The sequence below is a fragment of the Carassius auratus genome, chromosome 5 (genome assembly GCF_003368295.1).
Source record: "Carassius auratus strain Wakin chromosome 5, ASM336829v1, whole genome shotgun sequence".
NCBI classification, from domain to species: domain Eukaryota; kingdom Metazoa; phylum Chordata; class Actinopteri; order Cypriniformes; family Cyprinidae; genus Carassius; species Carassius auratus.
The window spans coordinates 3,733,706-3,747,721 of NC_039247.1; the positions used below are offsets into that span (position 1 = coordinate 3,733,706).

The 14,016-nt window shown below is 38.9% G+C and overlaps 1 protein-coding gene across 3 annotated transcripts in view; it reads left to right on the forward strand.

Annotated features, from left to right (window-relative positions):
* Positions 1 to 14,016, forward strand: part of galnt9 (polypeptide N-acetylgalactosaminyltransferase 9) — a 104,357-nt gene that overhangs the window by 71,725 nt on the left and 18,616 nt on the right. For all 3 annotated transcript variants that reach the window (XM_026244691.1, XM_026244688.1, XM_026244697.1), the window contains one exon: positions 11,717 to 11,902. In XM_026244691.1, coding sequence (XP_026100476.1) covers positions 11,717 to 11,902 — 186 coding nt within the window. The remainder of the gene's footprint in view (positions 1 to 11,716; positions 11,903 to 14,016) is intronic.

Genomic DNA, 14,016 nt, shown 5'->3' on the forward strand with positions numbered 1-14,016 from the left:
TATGCACTATGGGAAGCTGCTCGATCTCTCTTTGCTTTATGTAGACAGATGGAATTAATTTGTATGACTAACTAGCGACTAACCACATGGATCAGTGCAGCTTTTCTCTTTAATTGGGTTATTGGGGGAACTTGTTTATTAGTTGCTAGAAAATTGGCTGAGACACTAAGACAGAAAAATTTCTTTCGGGAGGTCATTCCCTGTCTGTGTTGATCCTATTCAAGAAGATCGGCAGACTCTGAAATGTTTACAAGCCTAGGTCTCTGTAAGGAACACAGACATTTCAAGGTAGTAGCACAACCATATAACAATCTGGAGGACAAAGAAACTCATCATAACTGGAACGTAGTCTTTTGAACACAAACCTCCCAAAAAACATCGGAAACTTAGCTGCATAAAGGGCTCAGGTCATTTTGAAAAATGTATTTGTATATATTTTAGGATATTTTTAACAAGATTCCTCAGCACATCATGGATTTTAACTATTTTTGCAAGACATCTTAAACACAATTTCTCATAACAGTAGTTTTGCAAAGAGATTGTTAATGAAGAATGGGGCACTGCAAACTATATTGGACCAGACTCAGAAAACCATTAGTAAGAGCAGATACTCATTTCAAATGGAAGAAAATTGTTTATATAGAAGTCTAAAGTATTTTTTTTTTCCTCATTAAAAAAGTTTTGCCCCATAGAAATTTCAAGATGATTGCATATTATTGATGATTACAGCAGCAAAAATGTTCAGTTTAATATAAAACATTATTTTATTACCATTTTATGTTCATATTCTCTTCCTTGTTTCATTTCCTTTTCTTATCATATTTTTATAAAAAATTTTGTTTATAATTTTGTTTTACTTTTGTGTTTGTTTTTCTTCTGTGAATGCTTTTGTATATTTTCTTCAGTTAATCACTTTGTATGCATTATTTTTAAAGTTTTTAAATTAATAAATTTTAGGTGTACCCTAGGGAAATAAAAAATCTGCTAAAGTCGTATAATAAAGATATCCCTTGACAGCTGACAAAATTAATAATACGCTATAGAAAGCTCATAAAAACCTGAGCCAAGGAGATGTTTGTTCCAATGTTTCCCTCACTGTACTATCTGAATTGTCTCCTTTGAGCTAAAATTGAGTTTTCTAATTTCCATAGGCTTAGCTCACCCTGCAGATCTGGAACGAACTGATTTTACCTCTCCTCTTCTGTGTTTTGTGAAGAGAGAGGAGCTGAGAGATGGATGCGCTCTGGGGGGCCGGAGCTCGGTTCTGTTATGGCTCATATTAGGTTTTTGATACATCCCACAGATCATGCTGTTTCAGTGGACTGGTTCTCCAGGGGATGTGATGTGTCTATGTATGTGTGTGTGCTTGCTCTACATCTTCTCTCCGTACCGTATCTACCCATCGGTTTACACGTGTACTGAGAGAGCTTTTAATTGTTTGCTTCAGTTGAGGCACCTAGTTTTGACAATTTGTTAAAATGGAAGGATTTGGATGGCTGGTCTTCTTTTCTTCTTGGCTTGGCGTTGGTGTTAGTCTTCTTAAAAACTAAGATAACAGCTTATCAAACAAATGTAGCTATTAAATATCATGATATATTAATCAGACACCGTGAATGCATATTAGTTTCAACATAATATTTTATTCATTTGTTTTCAGTACATTGTAATTTTTACACTGTTATTTTATTTTGCAAGCATTTTTGTCTTTGTGATTTCACCTTTTCCTCTCCCTCACGGTACAAATGACCATTAAAACTGAAAACTGTACAGCTGTCTTTATATTTTATACATAAGATCCTCACAAGCGGATCATCATACTGGGTGGTCCTTGACTTTAGAAAGTTAGCAATCCTTTAAATAGAGAATTGGACCTTAGCGTGCTTGCATTTGTCTGACAGTTTAAAGCCAAGTCATGATTTATGAGATCTAACGTCCCTGAGCTTAAACTTTACATTAACCTTCAAACACTACTGCATTATATATCATCACATGCTCTGCGTGACAAGATTATTTTTTCTTGCTACGCTCCGAGAACTCCACAGCATGCCACCTTCCTACCAGTGGCTCAGAATTACATGTAGACATGTAATGTGAATAGGAGCAAACATATACTGTGTATTTTGAACACGTAAATGGGAAATATAAATCTTCATTTACCTCAAATAATTCCTAATGAAGTCATATTTGAATGTCGACTTGTGTATGCTTCTTTAATATGCAACATTGTTATAAATATGTGGCATTATCTGATTCCATTTCTTTATATCATTGTTATCTTCTTCATGTCTTTGCAAAAACTACTGTATTACCATGCAACTCAATCCAAACAGTTTAAAGATTCCCGGCAAACACAGTTAGCGATGGCTGAGGGGGAAATGATCATTCATTTAGTAAAGCCCACTGGTAGAAATGTTGCTCATGCATCTCATCCTGATTGTGAGTCCTAGAAGGGAAAATGAATATGTAATTGGAAATCTTAAAACGCTTTTTTTTAGACTGTCCCCGAAGGGCACAATGGAAAAGTCGATTATCCTATTCGAGTTGCCCACATTGGAAAGATGCTTTCAGGCTCAAGGTTTCGTTTTCATAGTCCGGTAGAAAAAGCTAGGCACATCTTGCCAGATTTATTCTTCTTGTCCTATTAAAATTAAAAAAATTAAATTAAATTTATGCATTTAGCAGACGCTTTTATCCAAAGCGACTTACAGTGCATTCAGGCTATCAATTTTTTACATATCATGAGTTCCTGGGGAAGTTTAACCAAGTACTAGCATGTCGCAATGTCAATCAATTAGCCTAAACCAAAAAGCATGCCTACTAACAAACATGTACTGAACAATTATATAAGTCTTAAACAACAAGCAATACTGCCCAATACCCTGATAGCTTTAAAGCAATGAAAATAAAAGAAGCCTCGTGAAGACAATCGGAAATGAAAATAGTGTGAAAGGTGGCCAGCTGTGACGTGGATGCTTGATACCCTTTTTGTTATTCTACTCCTTCATGTGGGGAAGGCAGATCTTTTCTAATCTGTTCTTAAAAAGTTATTGCTGATACCAAAGTTTTAATGAAATGATTGCATTTATTTAGGTAAAAGTGACCCATGATGTCAAAATCGTTTTTAGGAGCCTTCTTTAAATCTCAGTATGAATAACCATGGCACTTTTATCTATCCACCAGTTTGGCAGCATTAAGTCATGGCCTTTTAACTGCTATTTTTATCATTGTAATGATTATCAATAGTGACTAATCATTGAAATATGACTCAAGCACAGACAGGAAAGAGGGTCCAATTAAACTAGCCAGTGCTTGATCTAAACCGTACATCACATAAAAACGTCTGGTATAATTAACGTGATTAAAATAATAGATGGCAAAGCTTTGTCTGTTCCCTGTCATAGGAAAAACTGGAGAGAGTGAGACAGAATATAATGCTCAGGGAGCAAGAGGGTTGGGATGTGTCTCAAAGGATGAGATGATGTAACTTTTTAAAAACAACAGAAAATATGTCAGTCTAACACTGGCCAAACATAGTTAAGAGTAAGAGGGAGGAGTGAATGAATTGCACTCACTGATAGCAGCATTAATTTGCATGCAATATTTGCATTGTTTTAGCACAAAGTTCATTAAAGGAATTATACAAATCGTGTAACTGCAAACTAACCCACAAAATCTGTGATGAGCAAATTTTGCACAATTTTGCACAATTGCTATTCTTGGAAGTAGGATCCGATAGCTACTGCAGGTTGTGGAGATGCCTGATTAAACTAGATTGCAGACAAAGTAATATAGCAAACAAAACATAAAGTACATTATATTACATAACAAAAAAAAATATATAAAAAATATATATATTTATATATATATATATATATATATTACTGTTATTCAGCAGTGATGAAAACGGATGAAAAAACTTTCTATTCATCAAAGAATCCTGAAAAGGTTAATCACAGTTTCTAAAAAATATTAAGCTGAATGCTGATTTTCAACATTTTACTGTATTTTTGATCAAACAAATGCAGCTTTTATTTTATGAAACAGCTTTTCATTATTTATGAAACAATAAACACTCTTATAAATAAATAACAACTAGGGCCAAGATATGACAATAGCAACCAGGTTGCAGAATAAACTCAGTGGCTACGTTTACATGCACACTTTTTGGTTCAATCGGACTGAATTCATTATGATTGATGAATCTGATTGTAGTGTTTAAATGAACGCTAAATAAAGTGATCCTGTTGATGTGTGCGTTTAAATGTCACAAGCTTCAAATCAGAATAGATTTTTTTAGACATGCGCACACTGCTCAAATAGTGAAAGTGAAAAGTGAAAGTGACATATAGATAATATTAAGTTTCTCACTGTTAGCACATAATAACCACTCTCCTACATGGTTTCTTTATTTGTATTCAACAGCAGAATTATTATATACACCTTTATGGATAAATAAACATATAAATCACTTTGCTGTGCTGCTCATATTTATCACACACACAAAAAAAAGTATCCAAAACAAGGCTGTCCTGCTCCACTTCACAGTGAAATTAGAGTTTTATAATGACAGAACACACATTTATACAACACTTTATTCAAAAGGAAGAGCCGCTCGTTCCATGCGTCATACATCATTATTTTATTTCTGCGTCATACGTCATTACATTATTTCTGCATCATTGCACATGCGCAGTCCTTTCAGTTTCATGGTTCAGTCTGATCGAGTGTTTAAATGCATGCTCAATCGTATTAGAAGAAGAATAAACCACCCCCTTCAATTCGATTGAAATTTAATTTGGATCGAGCTCAATCGGATCGATTAAAGTGTTTATATAAATGTTTTTGAGTCTGATTGAGCTGTCAATCCGATTACAAACAGATTATTTGGGTGTATGTAAACGTAGCCAGTGAGGTTATGTCTAACCTGGCTTGCACAGCCACAGCACCAAGGGGGTCGAGAGTACACAAGCAGAGTTTCCAATGCCTTAGGCAAAGATTGGCCAAAGTGCACTGAAACTCTAAGTATCAGAAATGTGACCTCATACAGAAAGCACCCTTGCATGCAATGCAGGGACATCTAAATGTAAATATAAAATCTATTGAATGTGGATGGCAAAGCCCAGCCAGCTGACACACAAATTTTTGTAATGGTCACGCTGCTAGACCATTTCTAGGACGAGGAGACCCCTCTAGTCGACTGGTCTTTTACTCCAATGGGATATTGCAGACCCATGGAAGAGTAGGCTAGCTGAATAGCATCCACAATCTACTTAGAAAGCCTTTGCTTTGAGATCAAAAGCCCTTTCGCATGGCCACCAAAGCAGACAATGAGCTGCTCCGATTGCCTAAATGGTGCGGAGTGTTCAGTGTAGGCTCTCAGTGCCCTAATTGGTCATAACAGATACACCTTAGACCTTAGAGTCATTAAGCCCTGATTCCAGGCAACTAGGGCTTACGGAGAGTGCCTGTAAGTCACCCATGTGCTTTACTGATGCTAGTGCTTGAAGCAGAGCAGACTTTAGCGACAGGGCCTTTAAGCTGACAGGTTGTAGCAGCTCAGAAGGGTAACCCTTTAAGGCTCTTAATACAGTAGGAAGGTCCCATGAAGGGACAGTGAAGGGGCGTGGTGGATTAAACCTTCTGGTCCCTCTCATAAAACGCACAACAAGGTAATTTTTCCCTACTAACTGGCCTGCTATAGTGACGTGTGACGTGAGACCATGAGCGTGAAGGGGGATCGACCCTTATCCAACAGCTCTTGCAGGAATGACAATATCACTTATACTTCACAGACTGAGGGGACTTCACCATGGTTCAAACACCAAGTGGAGAACATCGACCATTTGGAGGCACAGATGTATCTTGTTGATGGGGCTGTAGCCTGAGAAATAGTATTTAGCACGCACTCCATAAGGCCTGCAGGCTCTCGTCGAGTGGACAAAGATAGATAGATAAGGGCCCACAGCTCTGGATGTGGATGCCATATCGTTCTGCCCACCTGAAAAAGTAGGTTCCATCTCAAGGGGATGGGCCATGTGGCCGCTGTCAGCATTTGTGACCGTTCGGTCAACCAATGCTAGTTCTTCCAAAGCAGGGCTACTGGTCCCTGATCCGCCTGATTACCTGGGGAATCAGAGCGATCAGGGGAAAAGCATAAAGGAGGAGGTCGGGCCAGTCGAGGGCTATGCATCCAGGAATGGCACCTTGTTGGCATCCTTGATTTCAGTCGAGTTAAGCCATAGGTGGTGCTCCAGCACGACCAGGTTGGCCATCGAGAATCCTATGGCTTTGGCATTGCATTGTGTAGTGCACAGGGGCAGGTCCATTGCACTCCTCATCTCCCTGAGTGTTGCAGCGTCCGGGCCCGACGCATCAACAGCATCGAGGAGTATGACCTGGAAGACCTGGAACAATGCCATGGAATTCAGTGTGGCGGCAGCCTGCCCAGCCGACGAGTAGGCATGACCCGCAAGCATTGAAGTGGTCCGGCATGGCTTGGACGGATGGGTGGCCTTAGCCTTCCATCCAATAGCTTTGGGCGGGAAGAGATACGCAGCCACAGACATTTCCAGCTGCAGCTGACACTCATATCCTTTTTCCTTGGCATCGTCGAGCGAGGTAAGAACTGAAGAGAAAGAAGTGCTGAGGCGTTCTGAGTAGGGAGCACACCATGACTTGGTCAGCTCGTCATGGAACTCTGTGTAGAAGGTGAAGGATCTCTGGTGAGAGGCCTTATGGCGGACGGCTCTGTGCAGATGGCTCTGGGATGGTTTCTCGAGCTGGGCTCAGATGGCGTAGAGGGTGTCGGGTCCGGTGAGCCCAAAAACTCCTCTGCTCTGAAGCTTCTGGAGACATGATATCATCTAGCATCTCTTTGTCACTCCCAGCAAACAAGATCAGGTTGCTTGCGGCAGCAGAGGGACACTGATCAGGCCACGTAAAGTGGAAGGGGGAAATCTCTCTGGGCGGAGAGAGTGAGGTAGGCATGGCTGAGCCGACGTAAGCTCACTCTCATCCTGGTGCTGCACTCTTTTGCCCCGCTGTTTTTCATCACAGGCTCGTGGGAGGGAGAGAACGGGAGGGCTCGAGAAGTGAGCACAGAGAAGACAGATTCAGATTCAGGGAAAGCGATGTTCTGCAGCGGGAAATCAGCAGTCACATTCCGCTTGCGAGGTATGTCAATGGAGATCAGCGAAGTCGTCGTCGCTGAAGGAGAAGAAATCAGAATCCAATGGCGAAGCACCCGCTTGTATAGTCAGAGGCCCCGCCCATTCTGTGCTTCGTAGCCATAGGTTCTGTGCAGATTCACTCCGTGATTGAATAAGGCTTTAGTTCAAGATAAAAAAAAATTCCCATAACGTCTTTAAGCAGATGCAGTACGAGTGAAGTATCGAAAGGGAACCATGATTAGCTGTTGCTATTCAGAGCCAGGTGGTCTTTATTTAAAGGTATTGCAGAATTCTTATACTAAAGAGCATTTTATTTGAATAAAATAAATAAATGTGCTACCAGTTCATTAAGTCAACATTTAGTAGTACATTAGCATATAGATAGCTTCAATGCTTACTCTCATTCTGATGCCATGGGTTTTTTATCTCAGCTTTGTTCCTTATAATCATGTAAAGTGATGTGTGCGATAAGTTACAGCGTTTTAATTACCTTTGGTTACACTAGCTAGCATTGTGGTGTTTAATGCAGGATTTTTAACTTCCTTCTCAGAGAGTGGGCAGTCTCTTTACTCAACTTTAATCCAAACACTGAGGGCAAACAAGTTAATTTGTTGTCTTTTGTCTGCTCCGTGACTGAAAGTAGGCTTTTATTGAGCTTGAACAAAGCACACAATGGAGTATTCACAGTAGAGTGAGAGAGCAAGAAAAAAGGTAGATCTACAGCATGTCGTCTGGCACTGAGACCATAACAGAACTCTACTACTCTGAGATTGATATTTTACACCAAGGTTGCACTATGGATCAGTGGAGCTGTAGCTGAAAGTATTTTCACAGCTAATGAAAGTCAGTGAATGCATAGCTAGTTCCATTAATGTCATGGTTAGAGGAAGACAGAGGACCACTAACTCTCAAAGTGAAGGTGTGCAAAAGAGAGGCAGTACACTTCTGCTAGTAGCACTCAAGCCTAAATCTACCACAGATGAACAATGCGGTTCAAGTCCATCTTTATAATTTTATGTATTTTGAATTGATTATTGAATTGATCCTAATTCCCCTCCTGATTAATTATAGGTGTTCCATGTTTTTCATTATTTTCTTTGAGCATTTGTCTAGCTTCTTTTGATGTAAAATATTAATTTGGCCTTCAGTTAGTTCTAGTGTCTAGTGTCCATCATTTGGTTGCAGAATTCAGCATGCAGAAGTAGCACTGTATTCTGTCTGAATAGTTTTTTTTTTTTTTAAGCTAAATATAATTGTATATATATATATATATATATATATATATTTTTTTTTTTTTTTTTGGTGTGTGTGTTTTCTATTCATATTATAGTATATTATAGTATACTGTTAAAAGCGTGAAGTGGGCTTGGTAACTGCCATTATATAGTTTTGGGTCAGTATTTTTTTTTTTTATGTTTATGAAAGAAGCTACATTTATTTGAACAAATATGCATTAAAAAAGTAGTACTGTAAAATATTAATACAATTTTATTATAGTATTTACAATTCCTGTGCATAACAGCTGTTCTGAATTTTCTTTTTTTAAACCTTGAACTTTTTCCAGTTTAAAGAATTCCATTTAACTAGAATTTTTTTGTAAAAATGTTTCTTTACTGTCACTTTGGATTAATTTAATTTGCCCTTGCTGAATAAAAGCATTCATTCTTTCAAAATAATTATAATTAATTCATTAAAAAAACTAAATAAATTTTACTGACCCTGAAGGTTTGAACAACGTAGGACATTTACATGTAGAACTCATAAAAACAGCATGGAACAGCGAGGAACAGCATGTTTAATTCTAAGGGCCATAGTGAGGGTAGAACATTCTTATGTTAAACTGAATCATCACTGTTTGTGGTGCAAGAATCTTTGGCTGAAAAATTTAGAATGTCGTCCTTTAAAGTCTAGCATCTCTGCTATTGTTGTTCTCCTACATATTTCTATTTCAAAACACAAGCATAATACACAGTTTTTTCCAAGCTATCCACCTGTAATGTTAATAGCTAATTATTATTTTACATTATGTTAATTTGAAAGACTCCAGCTTTTCAGGTCAGTAGACCTTCTGTATCAGTGCTCCTACAGCAAAGCAGTTTCAGTAATGTTTCCTTGAACTTTCTCAAGCCCCTGTCATCACTCCAGCAGCAGGCTGGCTCTAATTTATAATGGCATACATTTACTGCCTTTTTTATATATTTCTATGATGTGGAGGCAGACACGTAGAGTCAGCATAATAGTGTGACTGGTGGGTCTCAGGGGAAGAACATATTTGCACTTGTTCTTCCACACATTCATCATGCCCTGTTTCTCTCATCTCAGCACAAACTAATGGCCTTTAACACTTAATTGCTGTATCAAGCAAGCTCATACACTTTCTATTATGAAGGAGGCAAACCTCAGCGGGCAAGTTGAGGCGCCCTAAATAAAAAGCAGTTAATTTTTTGCTCAATCTGATGTTTGGAGGAGAATTTTAGATGACTGTTCTTTTTTCAAATTTGGACATCATTTGTCGTTATGCTTGCTCTCAGTCAGGACAGTCAGCATTGCATGAAATAAGCAAACATATGCATAAAAATAGAGGTCAAATCACATTTAACTACTTTATTATTCAATGATGGGCACCAGGATCAGTTTTGCTCTTTTTGCTCTTGCACTTGTTTTTGCAACAGGAAAAAAAAAAAAAATGCTGCGAAAAACAAAATACCGGAAGGAACATAGCAGTTCATTATCACAATTTATCGTCTTGCCAGACTTTGGCCTTGCCAATTTCTCACTGACGATTGGTAACAGTTGATAAATTAAACTTTTCCCAAAACCTATCGGGGCTTGGGAGTAGGGCCACAACATCACCTCCATTCAAAATTTGAAACAAACACTCTTCGGCGCTTAGCGTCTACGTCACGGCTCTCAACTTACCCTCTGTTCCTTGGTTGGACGGTTGTTTTGGAGCCAGAGGAAATCTGGGAGATAGTTTTCTATCTCAGACTGAGTACAGAAGCGAACTGAAATTGAACAGAAGTACGAAGTTTGACATAGTCAGGTTAGCTGATCACAGCGTGAGTATAATAAGGCAGCAGGTGCAATGCATACCAGGTTTTTGCTGAGGAGCTGTGCCGGTGACCAAGGGTCTCAGTGGTGCTAAAGCAACCATGGCGACAGTATGTGAGGTCTCTGTTCCCTCCTTCAGGGAACTAGGGTCGCCATATGTAACCGAGACATTCCCTTTCAGTCGGTCACTCTCAACGTCACGTGAGTGACAGTCTGCCTTGGAAACATGAGCTCTAAGGCTTTACCAAGGACTATACACACATGATTCTCTGATTTCTCTGAAATCAGCTCTGATATGACTCCAAATCAGCTGGACCATCTGGGATGGAGTCACCAGCTAGAACTGACCGCGCACTTTCCTCTGTGAGGCATGCTGTCTGTTCGACCGAGTCCAACTCCATACCGAGAGGAGAGATCCTCTTCTTTGGTGAGAGGTTAGCTCTTTTCCCAGTTGTCCCGAAGGCCCAACAGGCTGAGGTGTTGGAGCACCAGGTCCCTGTGCTCGCACAACTGATCCCGAGAATGTACTAGTATAAGCCAATCGTCTAGATAGTTGAGGATGCGAACACCTTGCTCTCTGAGGGGAGCAAGAGCCACCTCCGTGGGAGACCTTGTATTGATATGCTCGTCCTTCGAACGCAAACCACAGAAATTGTCTGTGGCGAGGCAGGATCAACACATGAAAGTACGCATCCTTCAGGTTAATCGATGCAAACCAGTCTCGGGACTGACGCACCCGAAGATGCTGGTTAAGGGCCTGGTTCAAAATCTAACAGATCCAAGATTGGCAATAACTCACCGCCTTTCTTGGGTACAAGGAAGTAAGGGCTGTAAAACCCCATCCTCATATTGTCTGGAGGGACCAGCTCTATCGCATCCTTCACCAGTAGGACTGCGATCTCTGCCCGCAGAACAGGAGCATCGGACACCTTCACTGTAGTGAAGTGGATGCTGTTGAACTTGGGAGAACACCCAGTCGAACTGAAAGCATAGCATAGGCTGATGGTCCCCAGAAGCTAGTGAGACAGGCTGGGTAGCAATAACCAGGTGCCTAGAAACCGTACAAGCGTAACCACAGCCGTACCTGCAGTGGAGCAGCGAGGAGGAACACAGGGACCCAACTTGGGCGGCTTGTGAGAGAGCCGGAGAGGGGTGTGAGTGTGGGGTGCAAGGCTAACCTGGTTCCACAGGTTGGCAGAGGGTGCATGATTGGGGCCTTTGTTGACACTCTCAAACCGCCCGCTGCCTGCAATCTGGCAAAGGAGCAGGATGAGTGGGGTCCGGTATTGGGCCGTCCATGAGAATTTTGTGTTTACGTCTAAAAAAAAATTGTGAAAAAAAAAACGGAATTCTAGAATATTAATTATTATAATATATATATATATATATATATATATATATATATATATATATATATATATATATATATATATATATATAATATTATTATAATAAAAAAAAAAATGATTTTAATTGTTTACTTTTTCTGTCTGCAGGTGTGGCAGTGTGGCGGCAGTATGGAGGTTCTTCCGTGTGCCAGAGTAGCTCACATTGAACGCACAAAGAAACCGTACAACAATGACATTGACTACTACGCCAAGCGGAATGCGTTGCGGGCAGCAGAAGTTTGGATGGATGAGTTTAAGTCCCATGTCTACATGGCCTGGAATATCCCCATGAATGTGAGTGAAAATTTTAGCAATCACGCTCACCAAAAGCACAACACACAGAATGAGGTTGTAGATTAAGTTTGCCAACTTGTCAGAGTCCGTTTTAATGTCATCCTCAGCACACAATAAATGCAAGTCATTGTTTTTGCAGTAAGTGATGCTGAGTTTCACACAGATATGCTGTAAATACATTATGCTGTATGTTAGTTTGAGTTGATTAATGAAGGGCACTCTTGTATCTTGCATTATGTAGTATTATAATTAATGAAATATGCATTTAATTTTAAGAATTTTGATATGTAAATATAAGAGTTTCTTCCTGAAAGGAATAGCAGAGTATTGAAAGGATAATTCAACCAGAGCCAGCACTTAAGTTATTAAAAGGTTTAATTGCACTGAAGTGTTTCAGGAATGGCCTTGGTCAATACATGGAATGAGATATTTCCCCACTGAAAAAGTATATCTCCTAACAATTTAAAAAAAGAAAACAAGTTCATAAAGCAGTAGTGTTCAGTTACACACATTCTATTACAAACATACCCTCTCTGTGCCTGTAACTGGTGTTCAGTACTCAGTAAATATAGTGATGTTTACTTATAAAAGAAAGCAGTGACATAACTGCAAAAGTAGTCTTTTACGCTGTCAGTGGTACTGTTGCATTTTCAAACTGCAGATTTATACAGAAAATAAAGTGATTTCTTCTGTACTACAAATTTCCTTAAATACTGGCAAGAAATTAATAGAGTAGTTATCTCAGACATCTTTTTTTCGAACAATGTGTGTTTATTGAAAGATTATGTTATGATCAGAAAAAGATGTTATTCACGAGCTGGTATTATTAAGAAATATTATGTTAATAGGTTTAAAATTAAGTTTATATATATATATATATATATATATATATATAATATACACACACAATACAATACAGACCAAAAGTTTGGACACACCTTCTCATTCAAAGAGTTTTCTTTATTTTCATGACTATGAAAATTGTAGATTCACAATGAAGGCATCAAAACTATGAATTAACACGTGTGGAATTATATATGGAATTATATACATAACAAAAAAAGTGTGAAATAACTGAAAATATGTCATATTATAGGTTCTTCAAAGTAGCCACTTTTTGCTTTGATTACTGCTTTGCACACTCTTGGTATTCTCTTGATGAGCTTCAAGAGGTAGTCACCTGAAATGGTCTTCCAACAGTCTTGAAGGAGTTCCCCGAGAGATGCTTAGCACTTGTTGGCCCTTTTGCCTTCTGTCTGCGGTCCAGCTCACCCCTAAACCATCTGGATTGGGTTCAGGTCCGGTGACTGTGGAGGCCAGGTCATCTGGCGCAGCACCCCATCACTCTCCTTCTTGCTCAAATAGCCCTTGATGCCTTCAGTCTGACTCTACAATTTTCATAGTCATGAAAATAAAGATAACTCTTTGAATGAGAAGATGTGTCCAAAAATTGTGGTCTGTACTGTATATATACATAACTTGGATGTAACAGTACACAAACAAACGGTTCAGTATACACCTAAGCTTTGATGTCACAGTTCTGTACATTTTCATTACAGCAGGAGAAAAACTAAACAGTTTATAATTTTTTTTATTAACTTTCTTTAAATAAACACTAAAAGGTAAAGTAAAATATATTGAGTATATAAAATATGAATTTTGCGAAATGCTCTTCTCTCAACTTCATTTATAGCACACTAATCTACTGATTGAGCGATTACGGGAGGCATGAGATGTAAAAAGATAAAAGGGATGATCATGCTGTTGTTTGAACAGAGGCATTTGTACAGTGATTTGTCGCGCCATATCAAAGAGCACCAAAGTTGCATTTATTGTTTGAACTTCCTGAAAATAAGGACATCATTTGAAATATGAGACATTGTTTCTTATCAAAAGTAACTGTCAGGATCATGGACCTGTTTTGTTGTGATTTGCCCGTCTTTGTTCCTGGTTTTCATTATATGGTCTTTTTCCTGTCCTCGTTTAGTTTAACTTATGCCCCCTGCCTGCTTCCTAGATACTTCCTAGATACTATTCCTAGCATACTGTGAGAGAGGAGCCGATCTAAACCGTTTTTCTTTTTTGTATAGTGTTTTTTGTTTCTGAAGTTTCTC